The sequence below is a fragment of the Phyllobates terribilis genome, unplaced genomic scaffold (genome assembly GCF_046119375.1).
Source record: "Phyllobates terribilis strain yellow unplaced genomic scaffold, ASM4611937v1 Scaffold_2__4_contigs__length_985480577, whole genome shotgun sequence".
Lineage (NCBI taxonomy): Eukaryota > Metazoa > Chordata > Amphibia > Anura > Dendrobatidae > Phyllobates > Phyllobates terribilis.
This window is the reverse complement of record NW_027362762.1, coordinates 217,249,507-217,265,493: the sequence shown is the minus strand read 5'-3', so window position 1 is coordinate 217,265,493 and position 15,987 is coordinate 217,249,507. Positions and strand designations below refer to the sequence as shown.

The 15,987-nt window shown below is 38.4% G+C and overlaps 1 protein-coding gene across 2 annotated transcripts in view; it reads right to left on the bottom strand.

Annotated features, from left to right (window-relative positions):
- Positions 1-331: 331 nt before the first annotated feature.
- ENOX1 (ecto-NOX disulfide-thiol exchanger 1) overlaps positions 332-15,987 on the bottom strand; it is a 691,503-nt gene continuing 675,847 nt past the window's right edge. For both annotated transcript variants that reach the window (XM_073663900.1, XM_073663901.1), the window contains 4 exons: positions 13,295-13,348; positions 9,404-9,506; positions 5,246-5,331; positions 332-1,792 (listed from right to left, as the gene is read on the bottom strand). In XM_073663900.1, coding sequence (XP_073520001.1) covers positions 1,661-1,792; positions 5,246-5,331; positions 9,404-9,506; positions 13,295-13,348 — 375 coding nt within the window. In that variant the 3' untranslated portion in view covers positions 332-1,660. The remainder of the gene's footprint in view (positions 1,793-5,245; positions 5,332-9,403; positions 9,507-13,294; positions 13,349-15,987) is intronic.

Below are 15,987 nucleotides of genomic sequence, written 5' to 3'. Positions count from 1 at the left end.
TTGGGAGGAGGGGGATGAAGCTGCAGCATTCCAGTGAAAGAGTGGGGGAGGAGATATCTGATTGGTTCACAGCACATATAAGAAAGTGCGTCGATAAATTACATTTATAAAAACCAATAAAAGAATTCCATTTCTAAAAAGATACACACAAAACTCTTTGTGCTCTACATCAGCTACATGTATACATCGGAATAAAGAGAGATTAAGATTTTTATGACATGTTAGCTACATTTTAAGAAATGGTAAACAATATTAGATCCTTTGTTAAAAGTGCATTGTGACTGTACAGTGAAGGCGGACACATGACTTGAAAAGATATTGTACAATAGTATTTATTGGAAAACATTTTATTTTCAAGTATTTAATAAAAAAATTTGTTAACAATGCAATTGAATATTTATTCTGATGCCTATATCGGAATATATTACATACCAATACAGAAAAAAACAAACAATATTTTGCTCAATATTTACATCAGGAAGATACATTAACAGTATATGCTGTCTTACTCTGGACTGTGGTTTACATTAGAAAAATAATAATTTAGATTTTATTTCATGGAGTAGGCTCACACTGTTTAATCTCTGCTGGCAATACTAAAACCTGCTGTATTTCATCAGTAACAATAAGATAAAAAAAAAATAAAAATGTGAATATGAAGAATTACTTGCCAGTATAAAGTCTACAATATTGGAGAAATTCTAAAATCTCTGAGGGCTTGGTCATCATTTAAAACGTTAGCACTCTATAATGACATGATGGTTACAGTATTAACGGAGGCATTTTGTCATTTACGCTAACTGATGACATATACTTTGTATGCATTATGCCCTGTATACAAAGCTAAACTATGAAGTTCTTCTTCGCGTTGGGACCACAATATGGTTCTGATTTTTGGTATAGACACACCACCTACAAAGGTACACAAGAAAGCGGCCACTCAGGACCAATGATAGAATACCCTGATACATAGTGACTTGTGTACAAAGCAAAATGAAGAAACAGAGCGAAGAAAACAAATCTGTGAGGTCCAACACAAGCAGGTGCATCTCAATAAGGTAGGCTTCAAGAATCTCCTCTGGAGCTCGGAGATGGACAACCTGTTGCTCATCAGTTATTGATTTCTCCTGTACTGTGTGGTACGTGACGGAGAATTGTGAATTGTGTTTTAGCGAAATCTGAAAAGCTACAGGTTGCTTAAAACTGTGATAGATTCTAAGGGAAGTTAAATAGTGAAATTTGGGACTTGGCTTCAACAATTATTATTTTTTTCTATTTAGAAATAAAGCGAGATGAGGGAAACTCAAAAGCATTTTCTTTTTACCTATAATCTAATTGTCTACTGTGTATGACATTTTCAGTAGTTGCTCATCCTTCTAACTCTTCTATGTAACCATTAATACAGAACTACACATTTTCAGAGGTACTTAGAATTAAATGAAACATCCGATGTAATTACCTTTACAGCAAAGAGTTCTATCACAATTCTGAAACAAAAGCGGAGGGACTGGTGCACAATGACATCTTCACTCACAAGAGCACATCACAGATGTAACTAAAGTTCAAGTTCGTCGGCCCTGCAAAATGTCCATTACCTATGGAATACTTCATACTCTGCCATGCTACAGCATTTAGATAATTGTCTCTAAGCCATGCGCAGTCAAGCCGTCTTGATTCCCTCAAAGGCACAGAATTTCCATCTTTTTTCCAGTGTCGCTCCTACACCAGTGAACTCTTGTTTAAACATTCGAGGTAACCTCATGAGTAACGACTCAATTTCATTAGCCGATATCTGTAAAGAAAAAGGAATACAAAAATAGCGATTATACTATAAAAAAAAAGAAAAGGGTATTATTTAATCTGGGATCACAACTGTCCTTAAATGAGTTGTCTCCATGTGCTGTATGCTAATTGTTGTCTCCTATTAGGGCATTTAAACATGATCGGGGAGGGCCTTTTCAGGAAAACTGCTCACAAAGAACAACTCTCTTTCTCTGATGGCTCAAGAAAATCCACACACTGTAATATATGATGGGTCATTTAAACTGTATATATTCTATGATCTCCAGGACTGGCATGACTTATAAAGGAGATGCCCCTGTGGTTGAGACAATAACTTGAACTAAACACTAACCTTGTCTATCAAAGAACTTTTCATCAGCAGAGCTCAGCACTTACTTAGAAATCTTAGATGTCATTTACGAGAGCCTATACTGTACATTTATTAGCGAATAAGGAAGCTTAGAAATTTCTTACAAGTTCTAGAAGGCCATAGGTCCGATTCATCAAAGCTTTTACACCAGAAAATGGAGCAAAAGCTTTGAAAAATCACAACATTTTTGCACAACGGGGAATTAAGCAAACATTTTGCGGCTTGGAGTTTTTACGCCAGTTTGAATCAGCTCCACTGAAATGGGCAAAGCTGGGGAGAAGTTGGCATGTAGCCCATACAAGTAATAAAAAATGCCTGCATTTTGTATGCCAGAAATGTTTCTCCAGTCCCTGGGAGGAGTAGCATTTCTAGCATGGTACACAGAGGTGCCCGCCACTCAGAAAAGGCGCTGAGTTTATTAAGTGCCGTGTGGCTCTTATTAAATTTGGAGCCTTGTACTTCAGCCTTGTACTCATAGCGTGAGTTATGCCAGTATTGATGAATCGGTTCCAATGTATAGTTTGGTGCCACAATATCCTAATGTTTAGTGTTAATATGACTTGCATCTTCCTATTTTCCACAATAAGAAAGCAGATTAGAGAAGACCATTTCTACCAGTTTATAATAGAATATCCTAATGCTTGAGTCTGACTTGCATCTGGACTAGTGATGAGCGAGCATGCTTGTTACTCGAGATTTACGAGCATGCTTGGGTGTTTTCCGAGTATTTGCGACTTGCAGCTTTAATACATGTGAGGAATGCCTGTTTGTTAGACATTCTTCACATGTATTAAAGCTGTCAAACAGTCGCAAATCATGCACACAGCGCGACTCAAACATAACACCAGAGCACGCTGAAGATACTCGGTGAGCACCCGAGCATGCTCGGCGAAAGGGTTAACAGAACATACTCGCTCATCACTAATCTGGACATATCAGTGAATGGTGGTTCTGCAGCAGGATTAACTGGTCTGTCTGGAGCAGTGATGATCTTAAAAAGTAAAATAATTGTCATCAGGACCTTACAGTATTTTTTTTACAATACTGATCCTTCTATATAGCTCATTTTTATTATTTTAATATTATTTTGGCTTATATGAATTTATGAGATTTTGTATAAAAATGCAATATAATAAGATCATATGTATACAAAAGGTGAAAAAAATGTATTAGGGCAAGGTCATATGACTGTGCTTTGTAAATTAAATTACCTACTGGCTTTTTATATAGTTCCTGCTTACTTTACTCACTTGTGCTATGACTAAAGGTTGCTAAGCCAGAAACCACGTCAGCATTTTTGCCTATGTTGATCCCGGAAATCTAAATAAAGCCTTGATTTTATGAACTATCAAATGCAGGAATCTTTTTTTAAGCTTGTGCCACATGATTCCCCATAAACCTTGCATCCAGATCCTGGTGAGCTTGATTTATTTTTGCTCTTTATAGAAAACTATTTTTACCACTTTATCCTACAGTTTAATGTATATATGACACCAGATGCCCACCACGACAACAAATCAGATACCAGCCACAAGAGTGAGTGGCTGCTCTGCAGAACAACTACCTACTCTTCTCACCTGAGTGGCTGGTAGGGCTTTATACACATTCCACCATTGGTAAATATCAGGATTTCTCGAGTAGTTCATTTATTGGGATGCTCCCTCCTCTTTATGCATGAAGGGGTTCACAGCAAAGTGCTTATGTGGAGTGAGATCATGAAAGTCTGTTTCACTGTAACTGTAATTTCCTGCTTAATGAGCAGCTCCTAAGCCGTACTGAATTACTAGAAGGTTGATTTGAGGACAGTGGCTTTTTGTTTAAATGGTAATTTAGCAATCATTTCTTCCATTAAACCTGATCAGAAACTGTTTATTGTTACCCTACAGCTAGAATATGCTGTTTATACCATCAAACGTGTTATGATGGCGCTCTCGGGTTACTTGAAAACCATTAACATTGTAATTGCGTTTTATGAAACCTCCCACGGTGTTAAATTAGTAACACCTCATTCTAAATGTCTATTAACAATCACTAATAACTGAACTGTGGAACATCCAGGGAAAAGTAGGTGACATCTATAAGAATGCAAATTAATTCATTATGGTTAATAAAATACTAATATCACAATTGCCTACTAGCCAGGCATTTACTAATACAGTACAAAGGTAAAATGCCAGGTCTGTTGCTCCCGTCATTTACATCTAGGTGGATGCCCAACGGTATTTGAAAAGAATATTATTGTTGCCATAACAGACTAAATATTCCTTATTCTCAATATTGTAACATTAACTGTATTGTCGTCTTATGAATACAGTGAAATAATAGGAAAGTAGCAGTTTTAAAAGAGCATTTAAATCTCATTGTACTCTACTAATTATCATTCTGGCAGCACATTTAAATCCATGGTGTAAAACTTCACTTTCTCATTTTTTATACATGTTATTCAAAATTGTTTAGCACCAGAGGGAGAGAACATTAAGGATAACTTTGCTTAAAAGCAACTGCCTAGTAGTAGTCTTAATATACTTCTTAGTTTTTAGATCTGGTCTCCTAACCGCGTCGAAAACAGCTCTCTTCCATAAGGAAGACAGCTACCTATCTGTGTAACACATGCAGAGTGGAGATCACTGATAACTATGATTTATCACCTTAAAAAGGTCATTTCCATCTCAGAAATTAATAGGCAAAAGCTAAGATAAGCCCTCACTTTTTGATCCGATCCCTCAGTTCTTGCCCGCACAGCAGTGCTTCCAGCCACTGTGCAGAGAACAGGAGGATGGCCACCTGTCTGGGTGGGGGTTGCAATATTCCATCATTTTCTGTAAAGAATAAAATGCTATAAAATGTAGATTTCCAAAATCCAAAGAAACAATGTTCTTTGAAGGGGTTGTTCAGGAAAATATGGCCTCAGATAAATGAAAACATGCATTAACAGGCCAGAAACAAGTTTGTCGAAATTCACCATGTGCTCGGAAAGATTGGAGAAATCAGTGACAAGTGAACACGTTGCAATAAAACACCGCAGACAGAAATAATAAATTACAGACATATGAAAAAAAGGTCTTTAGAATAAAAAGAGAAAATCTAGTTTACCCTGGAGTCCAGTTGTTGAAGATAAGACCACAAGTATTCTATATTTGCTCCAAACGGATGGACGTTTAAAAATGTTGAAATGATACCTGAAAGTTAATAGAACATATAGATTTATATACCGTAATAATATATGGCACTACAGGAAAAGCTGGCACCTTTAAGAGAGACTTTATCAACCTGGGGCTTTTCAGCTGTTACAAGCACTACATGTCCCCAGCTGGATTGGCACACTGGTATTTGGAGCCCAGTAACAACAGCTGGTGAGCCAGAGGCCGCCAATTTTAGTTTTGTGCTATATTTCCAAATTTAAACATAACCCTGGAACATTATGTGCGGCTGGCGACACACCAGACAAAGGGTTAAACATAAAGATATTTCACAGGAATGACCAAAACTGCTTCTACTAATCCAATAATTCACAGGAGAGAAATATTCAGCAGCCAGGTGATGGAGATAAAACAATGTAGAATGGTGTTTTTCCAATTCCAGTCTGCTAGAAGCTTATTAACCATCCATTTTATGCTTGATTTGCCAATACAAAATTGCAGCTACTGGAATAAGGCAATTATCATTTTTCTTTCGTGTGGATGTTCCCTTGAGAAAATATTTTATAAAGATGTGTCACGAAACACATTGACTTGAAGTTTCCCAATAATTACACTGTTCATAGTCATAAAAACTATATAATTCGCATTACAGCTAAATGGTCCTGTGAAGTAGGTGAAGTCCCCCATTATGTATTTCTTATATTTCACTGAAATAAACCATCAGATTAAAGGAAGTGTCGGAAAAAAGTGAATGCCCAGTATATAAGACAGAATCTAAGTTTTTTTACAACATTATAAAGGACTGGCAGCCGTGCTGGAGTGATAGTATACGCAACCAACAGTAGTCATAATAAACGGCACATCCGGCAAGAGGGAAGGTGGAGCAATACTTATTAACCTCAACCTCACCAAAATGTTGGACATTTGTGGAACTTTAGGTTTTCTGGAAGTAAAACAGTGATTTCCTACCTGTGCGCATTTGACCATGATCAGCAAAATGAAAGGACCCTGATGCTCCAATGAGTGCCATGGCCCCTTTATTGTTTACATTAGTACATCAGCTTTTCCCGAAGTTTGGCTGTGCCACATATTGCAGCTCACACCCATTCACTAGAGCTAATAAGGTGAAGCACCATGCTAATCGTCAGGAGTCAAATCTCCACCAAACATTGATGGACTATACTTACCATAGGACACATATAATTTACCAGAAAGTCCCTTTGCAACTTATTTTCACTGTATCAAAATTATTAGATAAAATCACATTGCTTACTACGTCACCGACCATAGGTCAATGTGACAAGGCTGTAATTTAGTTCCAATTCAGCATGGGGGTCTGTTCAGTAGAATAACTGAGGAGAGGTGGCTCAGATACGGGGGGAGAGGAGTTGGCAGAGGCCTTAGTGTGCAAGCTTAGGTTCCTGAATGTGGTGGTGAAGCTCCTTGCTTACAGTCTTACCCATTTTGAAAGTTTACATTCTATAACGGATGTATCAGCTGCCAATGCAGCAGCTGTGAATCGCTACTTGAGCTGCTCATGTAAGGTGTAGGAAGCAGTCATAACATGCAAAAAAGAAGAGAGAGCCGTGACAAGCTGAGCAATATATATAGAAAAAGTTACGCAACACCAGCTTCAGAGTTAGAGATAGGTGCCAGCCCATTTGTGGTAACCCTAAAAAACAGATAATATAAAAATAATTAATTAATAAGCCAAATGTGCAGCAGGCTTTTTGATAGTGCTCCCTTTATTGAATGCCGGCTGCTTTTTTTTTGTGTGATATATATATATATATATATATATATATATATATCTATATATATATCTATATATATATATAGATATATATATATATATAGATATATATATATATATATATATATATATAGATATAGATATATATATATAGTACAGACCAAAAGTTTGGACACACCTTCTCATTTAAAGATTTTTCTGTATTTTCATGACTATGAAAATTGTACATTCACACTGAAGGCATCAAAACTATGAATTAACACATGTGGAATTATATACTTAACAAAAAAGTGTGAAACAGCTGAAAATATGTCTTATATTGTAGGTTCTTCAAAGTAGCCACCTTTTGGTTTGATGACTGCTTTGCACACACTCTTGGCATTCTCTTGATGAGCTTCAAGAGGTAGTCACCAGAAATGGTCTTCCAACAATCTTGAAGGAGTTCCCAGAGATGCTTAGCACTTGTTGGCCCTTTTGCCTTCACTCTGCGGTCCAGCTCACCCCAAACCATCTCGATTGGGTTCAGGTCTGGTGACAGTGGAGGCCAGGTCATCTGGCGTAGCACCTTATCACTCTCCTTCTTGGTCAAATAGCCCTTACACAGCCTGGAGGTGTGTTTGGGGTCATTGTCCTGTTGAAAAATAAATGATGGTGCATGCTGTGGTAGCCATGCTGGTTCAGTATGCCCTCAATTTTTAATAAATCCCCAACAGTGTCACCAGAAAAGCACCCCCACACCATCACACCTCCTCCTCCATACTTCACAGTGGGAACCAGGCATGTAGAGTCCATCCGTTCACCTTTTCTGCGTCGCACAAAGACACGGTGGTTGGAACCAAAGATCTCAAATTTGGACTCTTTAGACCAAAGCATAGATTTCTACTGGCCTAATGTCCATTCCTTGTGTTCTTTAGCCCAAACAAGTTTCTTCTGCTTGTTGCCTATCCTTAGCAGTGGTTTCCTAGCAGCTATTTTACCATGAAGGCCTGCTACACAAAGTCTCCTCTTAATAGTTGTTGAAGAGATGTGTCTGCTGCTAGAACTCTGTGTGGCACACTAGTGGCCATCATTACTTTAAGAAATTGGGCAAACTTAGAATGTGTCCCCAAGTGCAGTTGCAAAAACCATCAAGCGCTACAAAGAAACTGGCTCACATGAGGACCACCCCAGGAAAGGAAGACCAAGAGTCACCTCTGCTTCTGAGGATAAGTTTATCCGAGTCACCAGCCTCAGAAATCGCAGGCTAACAGCAGCTCAGATTAGAGACCAGGTCAATGCCACACAGAGTTCTAGCAGCAGACACATCTCTTCAACAACTGTTAAGAGGAGACTTTGTGCAGCAGACCTTCATGATAAAATAGCTGCTAGGAAACCACTGCTAAGGACAGGCAACAAGCAGAAGAGACTTGTTTGGGCTAAAGAACACAAGGAATGGACATTAGACCAGTGGAAATCTGTGCTTTGGTCTGATGAGTCCAAATTTGAGATCTTTGGTTCCAACCACCGTATCTTTGTGCGACGCAGAAAAGGTGAACGGATGAACTCTACATGCCTGGTTCCCACTGTGAAGCATGGAGGAGGAGATGTGATGGTGTGGGGGTGCTTTGCTGGTGACACTGTTGGGGATTTATTCAAAATTGAAGGCATACTGAACCAGCATGGCAACCACAGCATCTTGCAGCGGCATGCTATTCCATCCGGTTTGCGTTTAGTCGGACCATCATTTATTTTTCAACAGGACAATGACTCCAAACACACCTCCAGGATGTGTAAGGGCTATTTGACCAAGAAAGAGTGATGGGGTGCTACGCCAGATGACCTGGCCTCCACAGTCACCAGACCTGAATCCAATCGAGATGGTTTGGGGTGAGCTGGACCGCAGAGTGAAGGCAAAAGGGCCAACAAGTGCTAAGCATCTCTGGGAACTCCTTCAAGATTGTTGGAAGACTATTTCCGGTGACTACCTCTTGAAGCTCATCAAGAGAATGCTAAGAGTGTGTAAAGCAGTCATCAAAGCAAAAGGTGGCTACTTTGAAGAACCTAGAATATAAGACATATTTTCAGTTGTTTCACACTTTTTTGTTAAGTATATAATTCCACATGTGTTAATTCATAGTTTTGATGCCTTCAGTGTGAATGTACAATTTTCATAGTCACGAAAATACAGAAAAATCTTTAAATGAGGTGTGTCCAAACTTTTGGTCTGTACTGTATGTATTACACACACATGCGCACTTCTATTGACAAGGTAGAAAACAGATCACTTACTGTATATACTGGTCTCTACTTACATTATAAAAGCTGTGACGAATGAAAGGTCAGGAACTTAAACGTATTATTATGGCGTCTTTGTCTTACCTATGAGCAAGGCTTCTTTTTCCGATTTCAGAGCCTGTCTTTGCTTTTCAGAATCCTTTTCTTTATCGTGGTTGAACACCGCAACACTGACGATACCATTTTCCTACAAGTACAGAAGAGTTATAGCTTTTGATCAGCCTTTACCATGTCACATTCTTGACGACATGCAGTTGATTCTTTTATTTCTTCTTCTTCTCCGAATAAAAGACAAAGTTTATGAGTTGAAGTTAGTAAATCTTCCGGAGATGATGTAAATGATGCCTGGCTCGAGCAGCCACCTTTCATGGGGCTGTGAATTGGCAGGGAATGTTTTGCTACTTTAATTAAACTGAAATAGCGGGCTCATAAACATAAGGGAGATTTATGCTTGCAGAAAATGAAAGGAAATGTAATTGAAATATAAAAAATGAATTTCTGTACTGCAAATGCTTTTACTCATTAAATTAATAATAGAACATCACATCCATTGTGCAAATGCAAATTGTATGCAAATAAGACATTTATTAGGGCATACATGAAGCACGAGTCTTACAACAAGAGGAGAAAAATAATACCGCCATAATATGCACTGTCTATATAGCGGATGGTGCTTTCTGTGGGAATAGTGGAGACAGGTTTCAAGTCTGATTAACTGTAGAACGGCAAAGGGCAGCAATATCAGGAGTTGTGACAGTAGCTTTGTTGTTGGCACTGTTACCTTGCTATTGTTTCTAATGAAGGACTGCAAGCAGAGATTTTGAGGAATGGATACACATAACATACAGGAAAGATGCATCATTTTTTATTATGCAATAAATATGATTTGCTTGCAGAAACTGTAGTGCTCTTTTAATTTTTGGTAGCGAATTAATAAAGAAAAATAATATATCAAAGAAGGTTATAATGACACCGGGATGAACAGCTAAGAAGAGTCTTCTAAATACAAATACTAAGTACAATGAAGGTGCACATAATGAACATCTACTCGTACATGCAGGTCATGTATGTAGTAATACTGACAGTCTTTCCTAACTCCTCCTATTGCTCAGTAGTTTCCAATTTCCCCAAATTAGCGCTCTGTGGCCTGAGGCTCTTGAGTATGATTTGAAACCCATGCTGTCAAACCTTTCCTGAATCTTAAACCTAGAGATCAATACAGTGGATTAGCCACTGAATTATCTGACAGCTGGTTAGTTCCTCTGTGCCTTTATTGCTTCTTAACAGTCTTCCGTCGCTTGTGTACACCCCACGGCCATCCCTGGGCAGCCATTTTAATCTGTAAGAAAATGCAGTAACGTGCCTGTTCTGCAAACTTATCTTGGGTTTTCCTAGGTCTATGGCATGCCTGGCAGTCATAATGCACCATATACAGGGCACAATCTTATAATCAGTAACTGCGATGCCTTATCCAACACCAAATCACATTATAGTCTCCACTACAGGAAAGGTTTGTTAAAAATATTGTACTGTATTACATATGATACACATTTATTGTAATCTGTGAGATTAAGTAAAATATTAAATTAATCCAAAGAAAAGTTAACTATCTGGTGCCAATTACTATGCTTGCTGCCCATACACGATTCTGATTAAAAATAAATATATACAGATTTATCTGCTGTGCTGAAGCTCTGCTAGTCCTCTCAATGAGGAGTTTGTGCTGTGTAGTCTTTAATATTCATGCACTTTGGCTAGACACGCCCTTGCTGTTGATTGACCAAGGGACTAAGGGCAACATCTGCAAGGAGTTTGTATGTTCTCCCCGTGTTTGTTTGGGTTTCCTCAGGGTTCTCCTGTTTCCTCCCACACTCCAAAGACATACTGATAGGGAATGTAGATTGTGAGCCCCAATGAGGACAGTGATGGTAATGTCTGTAAAGCTCTGTGGAATATGATGGTGCTATAAAAGTATAATAAATAAATTAATTTCTGCCTATGCAAAGTATATGCAGGGGACTGGGCTAGTCACAGCTCATGAACATGCAGCAATAGCTCAGCAATGAGAGGACTAGCAGGGCTGCAGCAGATTAATAAGGATTCTTAACTACAACAAGGAGTCTACTAAGTGACTCTGCATCAGAATCAGAGTCTCAATTCCTACCTTATGCTGCCCCCAGCTATGACAATTTCTGTACTGAACAAATACTTTATGCTATACTAAATATTTGACCTGTTGGATCTATTGCGAGCCAGGGTTGAGATGCACTGCACTAAGTAAGGGCAGTTCTATTGATTTGAACAGCAAGTTGCTTAAAATGTGTCTGTTTCCCCGAAACAGAAATCTCTGAGGAGTTTTAACTCTCAAAAGAGCCTTTAAAGGGGTAGCCTGGTCTTAAACTACAAGTCTGCAGTCATTCTATGTGACTGCACACTGGCGAATCCTCACATACTCCCGCAACATTCCAACTAGATTGTTTCCGGCATCACTCAATACGCTTGTATTGAGCGAGGCAGGACCCATCTAGTCGGAATGCTGTAGTTTAAACCAGACAACCCCTTTAATCCTTATTCACTGGATTTCCGCATAAAGCGTATCGGTCACTTCAGGTAACTATATGCGCATGAGGAATAATACTATTTCTGGTCATTTTATGACTTGTAACCTAAAATTTTCATCATTCTTCTCCACTGTAAGCTCTCTAAAATTTTCAGATATCTCTGAGCTAGTGGGTGTAGTCGAGCTGCTGAGTTCTCTCTGATACAGAGTGCACTCAAAAGGATTGAATCATGCTCGTCTCTCCCTGTAGTACACGGTAATAAACTGCAGCACCATGGAGAACATTATACAGCATTACTGAGCTGTGTGTCTGTGAATCCAGCACAGAACAGAGATAAAAGCTACGTGCTCTATATGCCTGACCTATCACTGTGTTCAGTGCTCCTCACTCCTCCTCCCACCTACCTTCTCCCTGGAGAATAATAGGCTGTGTAACATGGCACCTCACAGTGATGGAAGCCGTTCTGGTTCTTACCAAAACGGATGAGTTGTTTATCAGTGAGTATAGTGAGTTCAGGAGGCAGAGGGTAGGGATTTCTCTGATAAGATATATTACACAGGTTTCTTATATTCGCTTGTACTGTTAATTTATGCAAAGTTTGCATAAACAAGCGTGACTATTTAAGGTTACGATTACACATGAATTGTATGTATTTTGTTGCACAAAGTGATCTTCAGGGTGCACAATTCATCTAATGATTATCAGTGGTGCGACCTACCGAAACTGTCACAAAGAAGCCAAACTGTTGCATTTTCAGGCTGCACTTGACTTTTCTCCCATAAACTTACATATGACTTGCCTCTTGCTATTAAATTGTTGTGTGACAGTAACACAGACAAATCGCACATGTCTGAAAATTGCTGTTGCGCATGTATACCCTTTCTAAAAAGTCACTTTAGGGAGTGAAATGCCTTCTGAATTAACCCAAATGCTTTTTTTATATTAATGCTGATGGAACGCATGTCTAAAGAAATTTTTGGTGGAATTGCCCTTTAGGCTTCAAGAACTTCTTTCTCTACATTGTTTTCTCCAAGCCTCTGCTGATTAATGTTAGTCATAAGTATGTAATTAATAAACATGAAACTAGGAAATGAATAGGAACCTAATAATTGCTTTTCGGAATAATGGATACTTTTGTGCAGAGTATTCTTGTGTAGACATAGTTTATCTTTATTCCCTATAACAAATCACAATGCAACGTCTGATTTATTCCTTTAGTTTCCAAAACAGTGTCAGTTCAACGTTTCAGATGAGGAAGGCTTGTAAATGACAAACAATGCAAATAATTACAGAGTCATGAGAACTACGCGAGAAATTAAAGTGTCAACGTGTAAGACACATTGCAGGAGTGGAGGGCAATGCTATCAAGTGCCGACAGCTCGGGGGGTGGCTGGTTTCATATTTTGGTACTTACTTTGGGGAGGTAGTCGTGATTATTCGAATCTGCAACGTCTTTGGCGTTTTTAAGCTGGAAACAAATAACAACACAAGGTTATATTATCTGCAAACAATCAGTATTATAGCCAGTGTAGCAGTTATATAATAGATACAACTCTATATGAGATCACAGTATGGTAACCAGAGTTATATGCTATATATAAATATATTCAGCCTTTTACATAGAAATGTTTATGGTATGATAATCACTAATTTGCTCATTTGTAACACTGATTGGGAAAGAAGATTGCAATTTGATAAGTTGCTATAGACACTAGCATTACTTGATAGACAAGTTGTTTTTACGCATGATACTTAATATTATTCTGTGTTAGAAAAGCTCCAGACTGACTTACATTGACATTACAACAGAGAAAAAGTAGGCAATATGCAAAGGCAAATATTTATTAAACTTATTAATAAATGCTCAACTGCCAATGCAGTATAGGGAGCAAATTCTCAAAAAGTAAAAGCGATATAAAGTTATATTAAAGGGGTTGTCAGACAGTAAAATATATATATATACTTTTTTTAGCCAAGGAGAGTGTAAAAATAATTAAAGGAGACATACTCGCCTCCAAGAGACCCAAGGCAGGCCGCGCTACAAGTGGTGTGTGCCCCATCTGGAAGTCCCAGCACTGCTCCAACCTGTAACTATCTGCAAGGTCAAGTGGCTAAAAGAGCACATCATCAGATATTTCTCAGATGATGCACTTTTCTACTCACCGGATAGCTGAAGTGGTATAGGGACTTCCAAACCAGGCAGACATCGCTCTGGAGCAGCCTGCGCTGTGTCCGCAGGGTAGCTGGAAGGCGAGCATGTCTCCGTTTATTATTAATATTCAATCCATTTTACCTAGAGGTCTGGAGGTCATTGCCTAAGTGTAAAAAAAACTGGCAACACCATCATACTTTTCTTTACACATTTCTTTGTGGGTTTTTTTCATGTTCGTAAAAAAAAAAAAAAATGCTGAAAATGAAATGTTTGTTTCATATTTTCCCATAGATTTAGAGTGTGTGCACATTGTTTTTGTGAGGTATTCAAAAACGACAAGTTTTCCATTGGAAATTCCTTCTTCGCAGAGGTTTTGGAGATTTTTTTTTCATTTTAATAAGCAGTTTTGAAAGACTTGTTTTCCTGAAGTTTTTTTTGGGGGTTCTTTTGATTGGATAGTGCCTAGTTTGCAGTGGATTCCATCAGAAGCCATTTCTTTTTCCCACTAAGCATTTTACAAAAGCTAAAGTGGAAAAAATGCTCAGAAGAGTGAACATATGAACAGCAAATGCTTTTACAATATTAGAGGAGTCTGTGGAGCGTATTGGATGCAATTTTTCAGGTGTTGTTTGAAGAGGAGCTACAAAAAACCTTCATATGCACATACCCTTACAGTCAACATTTGTCAGCAACTTTTTTTTGCCGAAAAAAAGGCAGCAAAAACGTCAAAGAAACTTCACCAAAACTTTTTCACAGATTTTTGACACTGCCGTTTTTTATGCAAAGCCAGGTAGAGATCTAAAAAAATATACAGGAAGGAATTCTCCTTCGATCTGGCTTTGGCTAAAAAAAACTGCACGAAAATCTGCAGTGCTCTCTTTTACTTGCAACACTTTGTGAAATCATCTTGAAGAAGTTTTACCTGCTGTTTATTTTGAAATGCACGGATAGCAACTATAAAATTACATGATGACAACAGACAATTATCCTTGTCCAGAAAGTGCTGTACAGGGGACACTTAAACACTTATATAACTAATGTCTGCAGAAATCACACAATAAGGAATAATAATAGAACTTTCACATTTTTGTTTATACAACAGTCCACAATTAGTAAACTACTATTACTGCAACTTTCCAGTGAAGAAAGAAGTGTACGAATAAAATACATTGTGCAATGGCTCACTTGTCAATGGAATTATTAGATATTGCTTGAAAACAATGTACCCTACTGCCCTTGTAGAATACCACTTAGGACAGCCTTCAGAAGATGAGGTGTACTACGGCTAGGAGAATTAACATTGTATTCTGCAATATTTAATGCACAGTATTAAAGGGAACCTTGCAGTATTTCATCCATACATGGTTAACTCTGGAGTGGCACATCTGTCCCTGCGAGTGTGTACAGGGAAAGACCCATCACTCAAGGGCAGTGGGCAGGGAGAAGCCGTCGGAGACCAGCCTGTCCAACTAGACTCCCATGCGGATCGATCCCTGGCGGCTAGTAAACTATATATTTCGCTGAAATAGTGCAGCCAGCGTATAATACATTCTGCCCATGAATCAGTCAGCATGTATAAACGGTCAGGTCCACTTCAAGTATAAAAAATATACCTTCCCACAATTTAAATCTGTAGAAGATGCCCAGTACAAAGGATGAACCAGCAGAGGGTGACAGCAGATGTTAAATCATTGCCAATAAACATGCAGAATTAGGACTACAGCACTGAATGTGTGTGGGATACAATATGATTTGCTTTTTTTAAGATACCCTCTTTAAATGTCTACAATGCTATACTGAATCAGCTGTACATTTGTGGCTAAAGGTCTTGAGGCTGACAAAAATTTTGCTCCTTCAGTTTTATGACAATTGACAGTAGCTCTAGATTATTATTAAGATTGATCAGATGAATTGCAAAGTCATTCCTTGCCATGAATTAATCCCAAAATCCCTGT